The following is a 17,038-nucleotide window of genomic DNA, read 5'->3' on the forward strand; positions in this document are numbered from 1 at the left end:
AAAAGCCATCTGAGTCATTTCCAGTTTTTAGGTATCAGAAATAAGGCTGTTATGAACATTTGGGTACAGATTTTTGTTGAAAATAAGTTTTTATTTTCCTGGGATAAACTCTGAAAGTACAGCTGCTAGGTCATAAGATAACTGCTTATTGGTTTATAAGACACTGCCAGCCTGTTTTCCACAGTGGCTGTACCGTTTACATTCTTATCAGCAATGGATGAGTAACCGAGTTACCCACAACCTCACCAGCATTTGATGCCATTGTTTTTTATTTTAGCCATTCTGAGAAGTGTGTAGTGGTATCTCATCGTGGTTTTAAGAATTTTTTTAATGTTTATTTATTTTTGAGAGAGAGAGAGAGAGAGAGCGCGCGCACCCCCCCCCCCCCCACACACACACACGAGTGGGGGAAGGGCAGAGAGAGAGGGAGACACAGAATCTGAAGCAGGCTCCAGGCTCTGAGCGGTCAGCACAGAACCTGACTTCGGGGCTCAAACTCATGAACCACGAGATCGTGACCTGGGCCGAAAGTCGGACGCTTAACCAACTGAGCCACCCAGCCGTCCCCATTGTGTTTTTTTAATTGTGGTTTTAATTTGCATTTTCCTAACGACTAATGATGTTAGCCATTCATTATTATTTGCCATTTGTATTTCCTCTTCAGTGAAATGTCTCTTCATGTCTTTTGCTAATTGAACTTTCGCTTTGCTTTTTTACTGTTGGGTTTTGAGGGTTCTTTATATAGTCTAGATACCAGTCCTTTGTTGGATATGTGGTTTACAAATATTTTCTCCCACTCTATGTCTAAAAAACGCTTTGTTTGTTTATTTATTTACTTTTGAGAGAGAGAGAGAGAGCATGCGAGAGCAAATGTGTGTGCTTGTGTGCAGGGGAGGGGCAGAGAGAAAGGGAGAGAAAGAGAATCCTAAGCAGGCTCTGCCCTTCCAGGAGCTGGAACTCATGAACTCAGGAGATCATGACCTGAGCCAAAATCAAGAAGATTCCAGGGCTTACCCAACTGAATCACCCAGTCGCCCCTACAAAACTCTTTTGATAGGAATTGTATTAATCTTATGGATCAATCTGGGGAGAACTGACATTTTTACTATGTTGAGACTTCTGATCCATGAACATGGTACATCTCTCCCTTTTTTATAGGTCTTCACTGATTTCTTTCATTTGTGTTGCATAATTTTTAGCATTCAAGTTCTGTGTACAGTTTGCTAAATTTATACCTTTTGACCTTAAAAATATAAGTCAATTATTTTACCAGCAAAAAAATGAGTTTACTCGAGAATAGCAAAGAATTGCAATTTGGGACGAGCAAGCTACGGCCAAAATCACAGGCTAGTCGAACAAACAAAGGAGAAGAATGTTATTTTAAAGAGAAGGAGGAAGTTGGGAGGGGTTGTTTTGAATTAAAGTCCATTGGAAAAAGACAAGAGTGTACAGGGATGACAGTTTCTCACTGGCTGAGTTGTAGGGGTGGTTAATTTCTTGCAGGAGATGCATCATGCATATCTTTTCCTGTTGGGGCCTGTAACTGATGATTCTTTCCTATTGACAATTCTTCTGTTAGGGTCTGTACTGGCAATTTCTGATATTGAATGGTACTGCATGAGAGCTCCCCCTTCTGGACTCCTAACTCCATTAATTTTTTTTTTTTTTTTTTTTTTTTTTTTTTTTTTGAGAGTCAGCGGAGGGGCAGAGAGAGAGAGAGAGACAGAGAGACATAGAATCTGAGGTAGGCTTCAGGATCTGTGAGCTGCCAGCACAGAGCCCTACGTGGGGCTCGAACCCACGAACCAGGAGATCATAACCTGAACTGCAGTCGGATGATTAACCAACTGAGCCACCCAGGCACCCCACTGACTCCATTTTTATTGAGGTTTCCTTTTATTAATTTTTACTGACCCGGGGGGGGGGAGGGTCTGTAAAATTTTTTAAAGATTAAAAATTTTTAATTGTCCAAAGTAATTTTAAATGGTATTGTGTCTTTAATTTTAGTTTCCACATGTCCATCGTTGGCATGAAAAAATACGACTGTGACCTTACTGAGCTGCCTACTCCACGTAAGAGCCCTAAGGATGGGAGGAGGGGCCCTCTCAAGCTGAGCAGGAGGGTCACAGAGGTGGACAGGAATAGCGTCTCGTCCATTTATGTCAGCCCCGTAGAGATCACGGGCGACCTTAGGAAGAGTAGTATTTGGAGAGTAGAAGGGAAGATTTCCAAGGTGGACTTCTGGGTGAGGAGGAAGCTGGAGAGGAGGCTGGCCCACCACAAGCGTGTTCTTGTGGGAGAGACAGCAGACATCCCCTCCTCTCTGCCTTGCAGCTCACGGTTCTCGCCCCACTCTGCCCCAGCTGTTTCCTCAGTTGCAAACTGCAGACAATAACCGGGTGGGGGAGGCTGAGTGCCCCCAGGTCCCCAGGCCCTTTCCCTGGGCAGGCCAGGCTAGCCTTGGACCCTGCCTTCCTCCTGAGCAGCACCAACTCTGCCCAGTCCCCTGGTTCCTGCTCCCAACAAGGGCCCAATCTAATGCCTCGTCTGGATTCGAGGCTCTTGGCAAACTGACCCCAGCCTCCTCTTCCACGCTGGCCTCCTGCCGCTCCTTGTGACTTGTTCGGACAGCAGCAATTGGGGTGGGGGAAAGTGTAGGGGACCTTTCCACAACCCCTTTCAGGAAATGCGGACCTCGTGCCGGGCAGAGTTACTTCATGGGTGCCCTCTCCTGTACCCACCCGCGTGGGCGTGTCCGCCTTGCGACCGCACAGAGGCCGTGACCTCCTTCGCCCCGGCGAGGGGACTTTGTCCCTGTTTTTGTGGCAGAGACTTCCATCCTGGCCAACGGAGCTGGGTCCAACTTCATGACTGGTATCTTTCCCCCTGGGCGGAGCAGCGACCGCCGTCCCTCGGGGCGGGGACTGACCCCGAGCGCCCCGTCCCGCCCCGCCCCGCGCGCCTGGCACCACCTTCCGGGGCGGTCCTGGCCCGGGCGCCGCGTTCCTCAACCCGCGCGGCGGGAGCGGCGGGCGATGGTTCTGCCCGCGGGGGACCGGCCGGGGGCCGACGCGACCCAGGCCCTGAGCGCGCTGTGGGACTACCGCGTCTACGCGCGTCGCTGGGTCTTTCTGCTGGTGCTCAGCCTTCTCAGCTTCTCCAACGCCACGGTAGGGGGTCTGGGGTCGCCTCCGTCTCCAATGCCCCGGTGCGGGGGTCTGGGGTCGCCTCCGGGCGGGGGCGGGCGGCCCGAGCTGGGACCCCGCCTGAGTCGGCGCGCTTCGCACCTTCCAGTGTCCCGCTGCACCCAAGGCGGGGTCGGTGTGCATTATGGGACCGCTGGGAGTGGGGGAGCCGGCGACCTAAGCGCGCGGCCGCGGGACCAGAGGCCCTTCTCCCAGCTGTGGCTGCACAGGAAGTAAAGCTGGCATCTGTCCTCCAGGCGGCCCAGCCTGAGTCCTGTGACCTGTGGTAGTTTCGAAAGAGTCCCTCCATGCCTCAGGAGGAGGTGGGGGTCACTGTCATAGCTGGAGAGGGGTCTTCCTCCCGAACACCCAACGTCTGGCTACAGGCCTTCATGATCTGGCTCTTGCCCTCCCTCTCCAAACTTCCCACCCCAGTCTGCAAGGCAGTCAGGGCTCAGCCGCCTTGCTTACCTGTGCCCTGGAACCTTCACTGGGTTTCTGAGTCAGTATGCGGGACCCTCACAGGGGGCCTTCCTTACCTGTGTGCACAGCCTCTCCACAGTTCCCCAGCTGGGGTCCCCAGTGACCCGTTACCTGTTCTAGAATGGTTCCCAGTGCTGGCAGTGACCCTGCAGAGACCGGAGACCGGTTGAGCAGTGAGAACAGGGTCTACCACTTACAGGGGCTCAGCTCCCCAACCTGCTTCTCTCCAGCTCACCCCTGAGCCCCCAGCTGTTCTGTGCAGAGGTTTGGGCCCCTCTTTCCCTAGCCCGTCACGTACAGCAGGCTCAGTGGGGGTGTGGGCAGACACCTCAGGGAGGTGTCCAACCACTCTTGGATGTTATTCCAAACTGATCAGGGCCTTTTGCCTCTTTTCCTTGCTGACTGCATGTGGAGAGCCAGCCTTGTGCTGGGACCAGGTGGCATCCATGGCCTGGGCTGAAGTCTGCTGTGACTCTGGAAACCTCTTTTCTCTATGGGACTCTGCACAGTGGCTTGTCGGCCAGGTGCCTCTAGCTGCTAGGAAGCCGGAGCTGGCTCTGGGCCCAGCGGTCTGAGGACACAGCCCCTAGAACTGCTCTGATGACTCTGAGAGGGGACGGGTATCATGAGTGGCCTCGAGAAGTCCCTTGGACCCTGAGGCGGTATCCTGCTGCACTCTCCTTTGGTCCACAAATCATTACGGAGCAAGCAGGACTCTCATCAGGAATTACGACCCCTGCTCTGGTCACCACGATAAACACTGACCATGAGGCTAACCCCAGCCATGTCCCCTCGTGGACTTGTCTGCAGCCAGGTGACCACAGCTCTATGGTTCTGAGAGGGCAGTGTCAGAGGCAGGTGGAACAGTGTCTGGAGTGAGGCCTGGGTGGCCTCAGAGTGACCCAAGGAGACAGCCTAGTGGTCTGGGCAAGAGCCAGCACGTGGGGCATCTGTCAGCACACTCAAAGGGATACAAGGAGGCACCTGGCAGGGCTGGAGCGGCCTGAAGGGAATTCTTGTATGCAGTGGAGATAAACTGTTGTCCCCATGTTGCCTTGCACAGTTTAGACCTGTCTCTGCCCTGCCAGCCACAAGCTTTGGGGAGGAGCAAGGAATGGGCTTGGCTCAGCAGGGTGGGTTTGGAGCACAGACCCCGCGGTTTGTCTTTGCTGGATCAGTTGGGCAGGAACAGGTCTTTTTCTGGACCTGGAAGATCTGTCCTCTGTTTTGTCCTAAAAAAGGGGGTGGAAAAGGAAGGAAAGGCAGCTGTTGCCCAAGTTCTCTGTCATGTGAGACTTTGTGGTCAGTGTCTGTTTGGGTCAGCAAGCCTGGATCTCACTGGCCTCACCACGGAGGGTGTGGTCTGGGGCCAGCCCCTGCATTTCTGGGTCTCTCAGATTTGCAGTGATTGTGCACTTTGAATTGTGCTGCCCTTGTCTTTGGTCCATCCCTGGCCCATCTCCCCTCTCCCACCTGCAGTAACCCTTGGAGAGCCCCTCCTCCCCTCTTGCCTCACCCGTGCAGGGGTCTCAGCTCCGCCAGGAAGGTCAGTGGTCTTCCCCACTGACCCAGTCGAGCTTAAGGTCTTGCCTTAGGTCTGCTGGCCGAAGGTCTGTGGAGTTGAGTCCCAGCACTTGACAGCACCTACAGCTGGGAAGTGTCACCTGTCAGGGAGGGCCTCACGTCCCAAACACCTGGGTCTCCTGTAGGACAGGTGGGGCTGGCTTTGGGCAGGGCCAGCGCATAATCCAGGTGTTTCCACCTGGGACTCAATCACTGAGTTTGCAGACAAGCTAGAGAGACCTTTTGGGCCCCTCTCTCCCCCCACCCTCCCGTGGAAACATCCCTTCAATGGCTGCAGGCCCACCCAGCCTCCTGCCCTTATCCATCTGGGTATTCGCCACAGGCACCACAGCACCCCCAAATGTGCTCCTCTGCCCAGCCAGTCTGGGCCATCTATACATCTGTGCGACTGGGAAGCCAGGATCCAGACCCCCTCTTCTACCCTGCCAGGCTCCAGTGCTGTCCAGTACCTGGTCTAGGCCTCTTCATGCCCATGCACTGTGTAGAGCTCCCCTTCCCCCTTCAGACATCTGCCTCTCACTGGCAGCCCTCTGGGCTTTCTCCTTAGAGGGTCAGTCTTGGTAGGGCTTATGATCCTGCAGACTCTGGCCGGATCTTCAGCCTCTGTCTCCGCTCCCCCCCCTCCCCCCCCCCCCCCACCGGACCGTGCCTGCAGGATGGTGCTGTTCTGCATCCCGGGCACACTGTCTGGCCAACCCCCAACCTGGTGCACTCCCTTGGAGGTGACTGGATGAAGACACTGGCCCTTACGGGACCGCCAGGCACTTTCTCTCCCTCAGACTGGCTGGCTGAGCCTGGGACAGTGGGTGGCTGTGGTGTCTGTGGCACCTGCTCCATGGGCTGATGCCAGCGTGTGTCCACAGCTGTGGCTCAGCTTCGCACCCGTGGCCGACATGATTGCCCACCACTTCCTCCTCTCCACCGAGCAGATCAACTGGCTTTCGCGAGTCTACTTCGTGGCGTCCATCCCGTCTGGCGTGGTGGCCATCTGGGTTCTGGATTCTGTTGGGCTCCGCTGGGCAGTGAGTCAGACCCCACATGAGGGTCAGCTCTTGAATGGGGCAGGGTCCTCGAGTGAGGGCTCGAGAGCCATTGCTTCCTCTCTGGGGATCTCCAGGCAGAGCCACTGGGGTGGCAGGGCGGAGGGCAGGGTGCTGGGCCGGGAGTCCGGGCTGGCCAGGCAGCGCTCCAACCCCATCCCTGCAGACCATCGTGTGCGCATGGCTGAACTTTGCCGGGAGTGTGTTCCGAACCCTGCCCTTCATGGTCGGCGGGATCCAGGACCCATTTGCCTTCCTCATGGGTGGGCAGAGCCTCTGTGCCCTGGCCCAGACCCTGGTCGTCTTCTCTCCCGCCAAGCTGGCTGCCTTGTGGTTCCCCGAGCACCAGCGAGCCACGGCCAACATGATTGGCACCATGTGTGAGTGGCGGGGGGTGAGGCTGATGGTCTCCCGCGGCTTAGTGAGAGGGTCCTGCCACCTCTGTGCTCCCAGCTCTCAGAGAGCAAAGGGCTCTGCCTGTGGGCTGGGGACCAGGCCTGGCCACGGCTGAGCTGACATGTGTCTCCATCTGTCCATCCAGCAAACCCCCTGGGCATCCTGGTGGCCAACCTGCTGTCACCTGCCCTGGTGAAGAAGGAGGAGGACATCCCCTTGATGGTGAGGGAGCTCATGAGGTACAGGCACACGCATGTGCATTTGTGTGCGGTGTGTGTGTGTGGGCATGATGGGCTCGCGTGTGCACACACGTGTGTACGTGAGTGTTTGTGTGGAATGTGTGCACGAGCCAGTGTGAGTATGCACCTGCCCCTCCCTGTGGCCACACCAGCAAGTGGCCCCGGTGCACGCGGGATTTCTCCACGTGTGCGAGTCCTAGGCACCTCGTCAGACACAGCTCTAGGGACCAGGATGTTGGTTTCCTTGGTGGGGAGAGGCCTTTGGTGAGCTGAGAGGCTGACTGGAGCAGGAGGAGGCAGTGTTTATGGGGCGGGCTGGAGAGGGAGACGAGGGGCCAACAAAGGCCCTGAGGTGGATGTGAGCTTGAGGGGTAGGGGTTGCAGCCAGAGGCCAGCGTGTCTGCTGTGGAGGGAAGGGTCAGCCAGGTGGTAGGTGGTTGCCATTGATGTGATGGAAACCCCGGGGGTGTCTAGGGGGAGAGTGATTCAACCTGGCCCGAAGACTCGGGGAGCCAAAGACGCGGTTGCAGCGTCCAGGCGGGGCGTTGGGACTTCGGTTGGGTGGGGCGGGGGGTGGTAGCTCAGGCCAGGTTGGGAGAGGCGAGGGGCTTCCAGCTGTGCAGCCAGGTAAGTGTTGGGTCATTCACAAAGGCAGGAAGGAAGGTTCAGTTGGCAGGCGGATGGGTGAGTCTGGGGTTAAGGTTGTCACCGAGGAAGTCATCTCTGTGTGACATTTCGAAAGCCAGGGCTCCGGACGGAGCAAAGCCGAGCAGACCCCCAGGCTTGCCTTTGTCTGCCTAGGGAAGGCCGGCGGGGGTGGCTAGCAAGGGGGGCCGTGTGCCACCTGGTGCCCAGAGCGGTGGACGTGAAGCCCTCGTGTGCATGTGCACGTGTTTGCGAGGGCCTGCGCACGCACACATACTCGTGTGCTCGCAGACACACTTGCACACGCACGCACACTCACGTGCACCCTCTCCCCAGCTGGGCATCTATATCATCCCTGCCGGCATCACCTGCCTGCTGGCCACCGCCTGCCTCTTGGAGAGCGTGCCCCCCACCCCACCCTCCGCCAGGGCCATCCACTCCACCTCAGAGAAGTTCCTGGATGGGCTGAAGCTGGTCGGTGCCGTGGGATCCCGGGCTGGGGTCATCGGGGTGGGGAGGAGCTGAGGAGGGAAGGGGGTCAGGACAGGCCCCGTCGGAGCCTCTGCATGTCCTGCGGGAGCTCCTGTGCTGAGCGGCGCCTTCTCCCCCAGCTCTTGTGTAACAGAGCCTATGTCGTCCTGGCCGTGTGTTTCGGGGGCGGCATCGGCATCTTCTCCAGCTTCTCGGCCCTCCTGGAGCAGGTCCTTTGTGTGAGGGGCTACTCCAACGTGAGTGCTGCCCCGCCCTGACCCTTTCTCCTGCTCAAGGGTGGGGCTTGGGGGCATTACTGTCACCCTGAAGGCCGTCTGCCTCTGCCTCCGTCAGGTGGCCCAGGACCTCCCCAAGTGCTACATTTCCACACCTAGACAGGGTAACCTCCTGTTGTGGGTGGTATTGAGATGCCGTGTGTGAAAAGTTGTGTCAGGTGCCAAATACAGTCTGAGGATGAGTGGTGGCCCTGAGGAGGGGATGGTGGCGGTGCCCAAGTGGCCTGGGATTTTGCGTGTGCTTTCCGCTCTCTTTCCCAGTGTCCCACCCAGGATGGCTTCAACCCTGAAGGCCGAAGTGTCCTCTTGTGATATTTGGAGATTGGAAAGGCCTTGCTCTGCTCATAGCATCTCTGGCCATGCCCTCCCCCGTCTGGCATCAGCCCTGGGTGTGGGATTCAGGCCTGGTGTGTTCCCAACTCATGAGGGGCCCGTGGGCACTGAAGGGTGTCTACAGCAACCAGGCCCTTGCCTTTAGCAATTGTTGAGTCCCCGGGGCATGGCGACACAGGAAAGCGGCGCCTCCAGTGGAGGACATGCTACCCTGGCTCATAGCTAATCCTACAGCTGAGCCTTCCCTGTCACCCTGCCACGGGCCTCTTGGTGATGGTGTGTGTCTTGAAGGTGAGTGCCTCCTCCTGGGGCCCCGGTGTCACTGTGCCCCGATGATGGGGTGCCCCCCACCTCCTCTCCCCCTCCAGGAATTTATAGGCCTTTGTGGGGCTCTCTTCATTGTGTTTGGGGTCCTGGGGGCCCTGGTTCTCAGCCTGTATGTGGACCGGACCAAGCTCTTCACTGAAGCGGTCAAGATTGGCTTCTGTCTGACCTCCGTGGTCTGTGTGGCCTTCGCTCTGGTGAGAGTCCCCTCGAGCCAAGACTACCCTACAGTGGTGGGAGTGGGGTGCTCTGGGGCAGGGCAGCTGGCAACTGGGTCAAAGCAGAAATTTCGACCTTCTGCCCACTGGAGTGGTCCCTGGGTGGGATGGGCTCCCCGGTCCCCTGACCCTGTCCCCTGCTCAGCTCAGACAGGGTGCTGGTACAGGGCCTGGCTGGGTCTGGGTGTCCCATCCCTCTGTGTGGCTCACTGCCCCCTAGGTGTCTCAGCTGCAGGGACAGACCCTCGCGCTGGCTGCCATCTGCTCACTGCTTGGCCTCTTTGGTTTCGCGGTGGCACCCATTGCCATGGAGCTGGCCGTTGAGTGCTCCTTCCCTGTGGGTGAGGGTGCGGCTGCGGGCCTGATCTTCGTGCTGGGGTGAGTGTCGGTCCCTCTGCCACTTCCCTGGGACCCCAGAGACCCTCCCCTCACCCCACTCCAGGCTACACAGTGGGTCACCTGCACGTTCTGAGCTGCGTGCAGTCCTAGGCTGGCTGCTGGGGTCCACACTGACCGGAACAGCATGCTGCCCTCAGAATGACCGATGGCACTGAGAGCAGTGAGCGGTGCCTGGGGCAGGGCTGAAGGCCTCGTGGCTGTCTAGGCAGGCCGAGGGCGTGCTCATCATGGTCCTGCTGACTGCCCTGACCGTGCGCCGTGCGGAGCCGTCTGTCTCCACCTGCCAGGATGGCCAGGGCCCACTGGACTGGCGGGGTGAGTGCCCCGGCCTACATGGGACCTCAGGGCCTAGCCCCCCCACCTCTGGCCCTGGAAACTCCCTTCCACGGGCCCCTTCCTCTCGGCATCTTTTGCTCTCCTTGGCACGTGCAGGGCACCCACAGGGCTAGGGCGGGGTAGAGTTGGAGGGCAACAAGGCCGACCTTTCCCCACCAAGGCTTAGTATGGTGGGAGCAGCCCTGAGGCCCTGATGAAAGCTCAACTTTTAAGCCCACGGGAGTTGTTTAAAAATGAGATCAGGGAAAGAGAGAGCGAGGCAAAGAGAGGAAAGAGAGAGAGTGACAGGGGTGAGGATGGCCACGTCCAGGGACCCCATGCCATTGACCTTGGATCTCACCACACCTGGGTCTGTGAACATGCCCTCAGGGCCCGTTGGATGCTGGGCAAGATCTGTTTCCAGGTCACTCTCTGGTCATGGCCAGTGGGGTCCGCGGGGGCTCTGCCAGCCGTGTGGCTACTCTGGGTCCTGTGTGGGGAGCTTGGCCGCTTGGGCGAGCCTCAGAACAGAGCTGGGTTGTGTCTCCCCAGTGTCCATGCTGCTGATGGCTGGCCTCTGCACCCTCTTCAGCTGCTTCCTGGTTCTCTTCTTTCACACTCCATACCGGCGCCTCCAGGCTGAGGCCAGTGCGAGCTGCTCCATCCAGGAGGACATGTCCCCTGCGACCGTGGACCGCGAACCCCACCCGGCAGCCACCCCCTGAGGCATCCACACGACCTCCGGCACTGGCGCCCTAGGAAGCTCGGGGCCACTCATCCCTAGAGCTGTTCTCCTGGCCCCGCCTTCTTGTTCCTGGGAGCCCTGAGCCCCTGGAACCCTCAGGACTTGCAGAGATGTCACAAGGGTCCCTGACGAGATCTGGAAGCTAAGAGAGCAGTTAGTGCATCAAGAAGTGGTTCTGGGGACGTGAAGGGGAGGCCAGGAGAGACAGGCTTTGGTCACAGGGTGACATCTTCATGCAGGTGCCAGAGGGACTTGGGGCAAGGCAGGGTGGCCCAGAGGAGACCCTGTGGCTGTGGCAAGAACCGCTGGAGCCGTGTGACAAGCAGACACCCCAGTGGCCAGGCCAGACCCAGGGCGGCTGGTGCTGGAGCAGCGTATGGGTGTGGACCTAGCGAGAGAGGCAAGAGCGAGGGGGACATGGAGGGATTGGGGGCCCTGGGGGCCCCTAGCATGACCGAGTCTGGAGTCGACAGTTGTGAGAAAGGCCGTGTTTGGGGGATCCCAAGCCGTAGCTTTACTCAACCTCTGCGGACCACTGAGTGGCCTAGTGCCCTGGGATGAGTGCTAGCACGGCGGGAGGGGCCAGGCTGGGTGGGGAGGGGAAGCAGAGGGAGGACCCCACAGGCAGATGCTCCCACCCCAGCAGGCCCTTCCCCTCCAGACTCTCCTAGTTCCAAGCAAACACTCCCACCCGCAGCGGACCCTCCCCACACTCTCCCTGCCAAGGCAGACACTTCCCCCACCCAGGTGGAGGTTCCCCACCTGCAGACTCTCCCACCCCCGGGTGACACGTCCTCCTCTCCCTCTGCAGACACCGGCAGGCAGGTTTGTGGGTTCATGTTTATTGAACTGGCTGCAGCCCAGGTGGGGACGGGGGCCGTGCCCCTCACTCCTCCTTCTCCTCCCCGTGGGTGAGCACGTAGCTCAGTGCCTTGTAGTCCAGGTTGCCTGCAGCATCGATGGTGGCAAACTGGAACATCTGGTCAACCTGCAAGCCAGTGTGGTGTGGGGGAGGGTCAGGCCCAGGGAGGAGGGGAAGGAGCAAAATGGTCCGCTGAATTACAGGCAACTAACTCCAGCCAGCTCCCAGTGTTGTTTTTGCTTGTGGGGAGCCAGGGGTGGGACCAGGGCCCAGCCACTGGGTGTCCTGCCCACCCTGATGGTGCAGCTTCTGGAGGCCCAGGGAGTATCCCCCCTGGAGCCCAGAGGGCCACACTGGAGCTGCACGGAGGGCCATGGGGGAGGGGGTGGGGTGGGAGCGGAGTGGACCATTACCTCTTCAGCGGTCATCTTGTCTGCCTGAGACATCAACAGCCGCTTGATGCTGAGGACAAGGAGGGAGAAGCCGAATTAGGCTGCTCTGAAGAAAGGGACCATCACCAGAAGAACTGGAGGGGTGGCCCAGGGGAGCCCCATGACTTGGCTCTTCTGCGGTGGGATGCCTCAAGGGGGGTGCGCTCACCCTCTAGTCCCACCCACTCACAGTGCAGGTGTCTTTGGAAGCCTGGCTCTAGGGGGAGTCCTAGGCACCAGGGAGTGGTCACTGGGGAGTCCTTCCTGACACTCAGGGGTCACTACCCCTTGTGGGGGGCTCCACCTGCAGGGAGGAGACTGAGGAGGGATTAGAGGCAAGTGCCTGGCACACCAAATATGCCCACCCCCAGTGCTTGGCTGATGTAGCCCTCAAAGGGGGTTAAAGACCCAGTGATGGTACAAGTGGCATGACCAGCTGGGTTACTGGGTGCCCTGGCCTTGGTGTGGGTAGGACTGGTTTTGCCCTCAGTTGCCCTGAGGGACTTGGGACCTTGGGGCAGGCAGCCCAACACCCGGACCCTGGGGCGGGATGGGGGGGGGCTTGGCGCCCCTCAGGAGAGATGCCCAGGTTGGGGGGGGGCTTGGTGCCCCTCAGAAGAGATGCCCAGGTTGGGGGGGGGCTTGGTGCCCCTCAGGGGAGATGCCCAGGTTGGGGGGGGCTTGGTGCCCCTCAGGGGAGATGCCCAGGTTGGGGGGGGCTTAGTGCCCCTCAGGGGAGATGCCCAGGTTGGGGGGGGGCTTGGTGCCCCTCAGGGGAGATACCCAGGCGTTTGTGACCAAACTCACTAGTCCTTGTTGATGCTGCCTTTGCCTTCAGGATCCAGCATCTTGAAGGCATTTAGGATGGTCTCTTCGGCATCCGTACCTGCCCACAAAAGGCCTTGAACCAGGGGCTTTTAGGGCTCCAGTCCTGCTCTGGGCCATCCCAGAGCCTTCCCACCTCCAGCTCCTGCGCGCCTGGGAGACTCCACAGCTCCCACCCTGAGGGGACTGTTCTGGGGTCTCTGGAGTTCTACCCACCCTGAGGGGACTATTCTGGGGGTCCCCAGAGTTCTACCCAGGCCCAGAGGTGGAGGGAGTGCTCAGCGAGTGAGGGACAGAGGCTGGCGCCAGTAGGCAGATGGGAGGTAGGCTGGGCGTGTGACCCACAGACGTGGGTACCAGAATGCTACGCTTTTCATCAAATTGGAAAATTTGGATTTTTATGTGAAATGCCTGGGTTTGTAAGTGTTAGGAGCTAATGAAATATAGATGGCTTTGGCAGACTGGCCTGAAGGCTGCCCCTGGTCAGGGAGAAACCTGGCTCCATGGTGCTCCCCACCCCATGGTTCTCACCCGTCAGCTTCGCCCCAAACATATTCAGGAACATGGTGAAGTTGATGGGCCCCGAGGCCTCCTTGAGCATGGCATCCAGCTCATCATCCTTGACGTTGGTTTTGCCTGTCGCCAATACAAGACAGGGGGCGCTGGGTAGGAATGTCACACTCACCCTGGCTGTTCTTGTTGATGTGTCTGCTGTCCCCACTGGCCTCCCAACTCCATCATTCTCCAGGTGACCCCAGAATCAAGTTGGGGAGACCAGAAGGAGGGCAGTGAGCAGATGGGGGGGACACTTGGCCCAGGTGTGGTGGGGTACAGGTTCTGCACATCGGCAGAACCCCAAAACCTGAGCCCCGGGGAGATGGACTGCTGAGGAGGAGGAAGAGGCCACGCATGGGGTCCAGGGAGACTGTGATCTTACCTGGGTGTAAGGGGGCCCAGAGGAAAGAAACCTACCTGTCCTCCCCTGGGACTGCCTCAGGCTGAGAACGTGGCCCCAGATGGGAAGTTGAGGGGGAAAGGGCCAGTCTTTGGCTCTTCAGAGGAGCATAAGTTGGCTCCACATTCTCTCCCGGGTCTGTTTCTGGGCTTCCTTAGCATGCCTGGGGGCAGGAGGGCAAGCCTCCCCGTGCAGTGGTGTCCCTCTGGGAGGTTAGCCCTCCCCTGGAGCTTTGGTCCCAACTCCCCCATCCATGATGCCTGTGCTTGGGCATCTAGTGATGCCCTGGCCAAACCAGAGAGGGATTTCTCCCCCAGGGGAGACCCGGCCCACCTCCTCATGGCCCATGGGACGTGGGATGTCAGGTCAGGCTGTAGGGCCCAAGTGTAGAGCAAGGCTCTCCAGGGCTGGAGGACATTCTGAGGTGGGGTGTGGCGGGGTTCTGCCCCACGGCACATACCCAGGGAGGCATAGGTGTCCTTCAGATCCTCCTTGTCAATAAAGCCATCTCGGTTCTGATCCATCAGTGTGAATGCCTGAAACCGAAGCCAGGGTCACTAGGTTGCCAGGCCAGCCACACCGTGTCAGGACAGGCATCTACTCTCATTGGCTCTGGAGAGAGGCTCACATGGGGTCTTTGGGTCACCTGCCTTATGATTCCCAGGGGGCCCCTGAGTCAGGAGCTTCTGGGTGGAGGGGCCCTGGGACAAGAGCAAAGCCTCACCTCCTTGAACTCCTGGATCTGGGTCTGCTCAAAGTTGGAAAAGACGTTGGATGATGCTCTCTGGGCCCGAAGGCCCCCCCCTTCCTTCTTCTTGGTCTTCCTGCTGGCCTAATGTGAGAACAGCGAGGCTGAGGGGCCTCCAGGCTGGCATTTTGGAAGGCAAGGCAGAGGACGCATGGACTATAGCACCAGGGGCTCCGGGGGAACCCCAAGCCCGGGTCCCTGGGCTGGGATGGCTGTAGGCGCCCGGTGTGGGTGTGAGGAGCCCTGACAGCACAGCACCTGCAGCTCATCTTGAGCTTTGCCCTGCCATCCAGCCAGGAGGAACCGGCTGGGCCTGAATACCCAAGGAGCGGATGGGTTGTGCAGGTGGCCAGCGAGTGGGTGGGGCTGTTCTCGGGACCCTGCCAGGGTGAAGGCCAGGGCCCTCGTCTCTCACCCCAGACCTGCATGGAGACGGCCACGGAGCACAGATTTCCTCCCCACTGCACACACCCTCACACATGTAAACAGACTCAACTTGTGTGCACACACCCACCCACCACAGGCTTGTGCAGGTGACGCAAGTGTACATAGTCACAATCGCACACTGTGCATAAACACACACACACTCACACTCGCTCCTGCCCCAGTGGCCTGCAGGCCACACTCACCATGCCTAGGTCTGCCTGATGCGATGGTCTGTGCCCTCCCTGCCCAGGTCGCCTGTCTTAAGCTCCTACCCAGTCCCCCAGGACACTTCGGGCTCCGGCTGCCGCTCCCTACAAGGGCAGGCGCAGGGCTACCCTGGGGACTGGACAACTGCAGAGTGAGCTTTGGCAGCTGGCGGGCGACTCAGATGCCCATCTTGCCCTGCCCGGCAGGGCCCCCAGGTTTCCAGGCACCTCCCCACTGCCCCTCACCCAGAAGCTTTTGTTCTCCTGTTTTCTGTACACCTCCAGGGCCACCTACATGTAGACCAAAGACCCGGGAGCTATGGGAGCTAGAGGAAGGAGCACCTTTCCCAGATTTGCACAAAGTTACTGTGAGTGGCCTTGGGGGCTGGTCACCACGCGCTCCTTGAGCATGTTGTGTGCACCCTCATCTATCTGCCTCGGTGGCAGAAAAGTCCCAGGGCCCCGTCCCCATGGCAGGGAACTCCTTGCCTGGGACGCAGTGGGGATAGCATTTCTGGGATGAAGGGCCATCCACATGGGCTGGGCCCTGGGCCATTACTCGGGCAAGTTTCCCCCCTACGTCGGGGCCCAGCAGGCAGAAGCTGGGGAGGGCACACAGGTGCCTGTGAATGGTGCCAGGTACCAAGGTCACCACAGAATCAGGGGCTGAATGTCCTGGTCCTGGGTTGAGGGGAGTGAAGGTTAGGGGTGGGAAAGGACGGGGGTGGGGTCTGTAGGCTGAGCAGGAGGAGGGCGCTTGGTGGCCGAATGAAGTGGGCAGGCAGGATTCTGCAGTTCCACACCTGGGGAACAAGCCCTCGGAGCCCCTGTGCCTGCACCTGGTAGGGAAGCATCAGCTGCAGCCAGTCTGCAGGTGCGTCTGGGAACCACATCACATGTGAGTGCCACTGTAGCAGGGTCCTGCCCCTTGGGGCACACACCTTCCATCATGTGACACCCCTGAGGCGACCCCAGGGGCAGCTCACTGTTGGTCTCCACTAAGTATGAGACAACAGACACTGTGCAGAACCTAGGGAGGCGTGACATGCCTGGGGGGACTTGGGGGCTTCCTGGGGTTCTGTCTGGAGGACTCCCAGAGGGACAACCTGTCACTAATGTGGGAGACCCAGGCAGGGCTGCACTCTCAGCTGGGCAGGGTCTGACCGTGATGCCTGGGGAGACCCTAGCAGGGCTGCAGGAGTGGGGACCACTGCAATGAGAAGGGAAGGCATGTAGGATCTGTGCTCAGGAGGCCCCTGATGTGAGGAAGGCCAGAAGACACTGGCAGGGACCCTGGGGAGGTTTCCTGGGCTGGTAGCACTAAAGATAGCCGTGGAGTCTGGCTCCTGGGAGAATATCGGGATTCAACATGGACAGCTGGCCCTGACAGGTGCAGGGGCATCAGCAGGCGGTCCCAGTGTTCTGAGCCAGGTGGGAGCCCCCTCAGCCTTCAGGAAGGGCCCTGGGCCAAAGGAAGTCTCCCTCAGCTTTAGGGGTCTTCCCTGGGCAGCCATGTACACAGGGGCATGTGTGCCTGTGTGTGCCCTCCACTGGTCCCCTCCCCGTCTCCCCCGCCCCACTGGAAGCTACTGGTATGTGCTCTCTACCAGCACTCTGGCCTCATCTTCAGCCCAGGAGACATTTATTTTTGATTCTGGAAGCAGGAGTTGCTGAGGAGTCCTGTTTATTTTAAAATCCAGGGAAGGGAAAACACACTCATCACCCGAGGTCATCTGCCTAGCTGCTCAAGGGGGTAGGGGTGTGCACTCCGGATTGCCGCATGGCATGTTGGTGAAAGAGGGTTATTTTGTGCCTTGTGGGGTCAACATGTGCGTACAGTCTCCTCAGGGAGCGATGAGGGGGCTTGGGAAGGCCCTCCCCCCACCCCAGGCCGGGCAGAAGCACCAGTGGA

At 59.0% G+C, this 17,038-nt stretch overlaps 2 protein-coding genes across 5 annotated transcripts; one reads left to right on the top strand and one right to left on the bottom strand.

Moving 5' to 3' along the window:
* Positions 1 to 2,650: 2,650 nt before the first annotated feature.
* Positions 2,651 to 11,751, top strand: SLC49A3 (solute carrier family 49 member 3). 4 transcript variants are annotated; one of them, XM_019436812.2, is made up of 10 exons: positions 3,036 to 3,170; positions 6,116 to 6,274; positions 6,459 to 6,672; positions 6,834 to 6,910; positions 7,909 to 8,046; positions 8,184 to 8,300; positions 9,041 to 9,193; positions 9,435 to 9,592; positions 9,819 to 9,928; positions 10,481 to 11,751. In XM_019436812.2, exons 1-10 carry the CDS (start codon positions 3,036 to 3,038, stop codon positions 10,651 to 10,653), a joined length of 1,434 nt encoding a protein of 477 aa, XP_019292357.1. In that variant the 3' UTR covers positions 10,654 to 11,751. The 4 variants fall into 4 exon arrangements, with proteins under 4 accessions (XP_053757784.1, XP_053757785.1, XP_053757786.1 ...); XM_053901809.1 differs by lacking the exon at positions 6,459 to 6,672 and having other exon boundaries at positions 2,651 to 3,170; XM_053901810.1 differs by lacking the exons at positions 6,116 to 6,274; positions 6,459 to 6,672 and having other exon boundaries at positions 2,651 to 3,170.
* MYL5 (myosin light chain 5) lies at positions 11,560 to 15,258 on the bottom strand. Its single transcript, XM_019436882.2, has 7 exons — positions 15,124 to 15,258; positions 14,471 to 14,578; positions 14,207 to 14,282; positions 13,323 to 13,427; positions 12,774 to 12,852; positions 11,949 to 11,997; positions 11,560 to 11,661 (listed from the first exon to the last, which is right to left on the bottom strand). Exons 1-7 carry the CDS (start codon positions 15,124 to 15,126, stop codon positions 11,560 to 11,562), a joined length of 522 nt encoding a protein of 173 aa, XP_019292427.1. The 5' UTR covers positions 15,127 to 15,258.
* Between the last annotated feature and the right edge of the window lie 1,780 nt (positions 15,259 to 17,038).

This window comes from Panthera pardus, unplaced genomic scaffold, assembly GCF_024362965.1.
Source record: "Panthera pardus isolate Hobbes unplaced genomic scaffold, ASM2436296v1 HiC_scaffold_13, whole genome shotgun sequence".
Taxonomy (NCBI): Eukaryota; Metazoa; Chordata; class Mammalia; order Carnivora; family Felidae; genus Panthera; species Panthera pardus.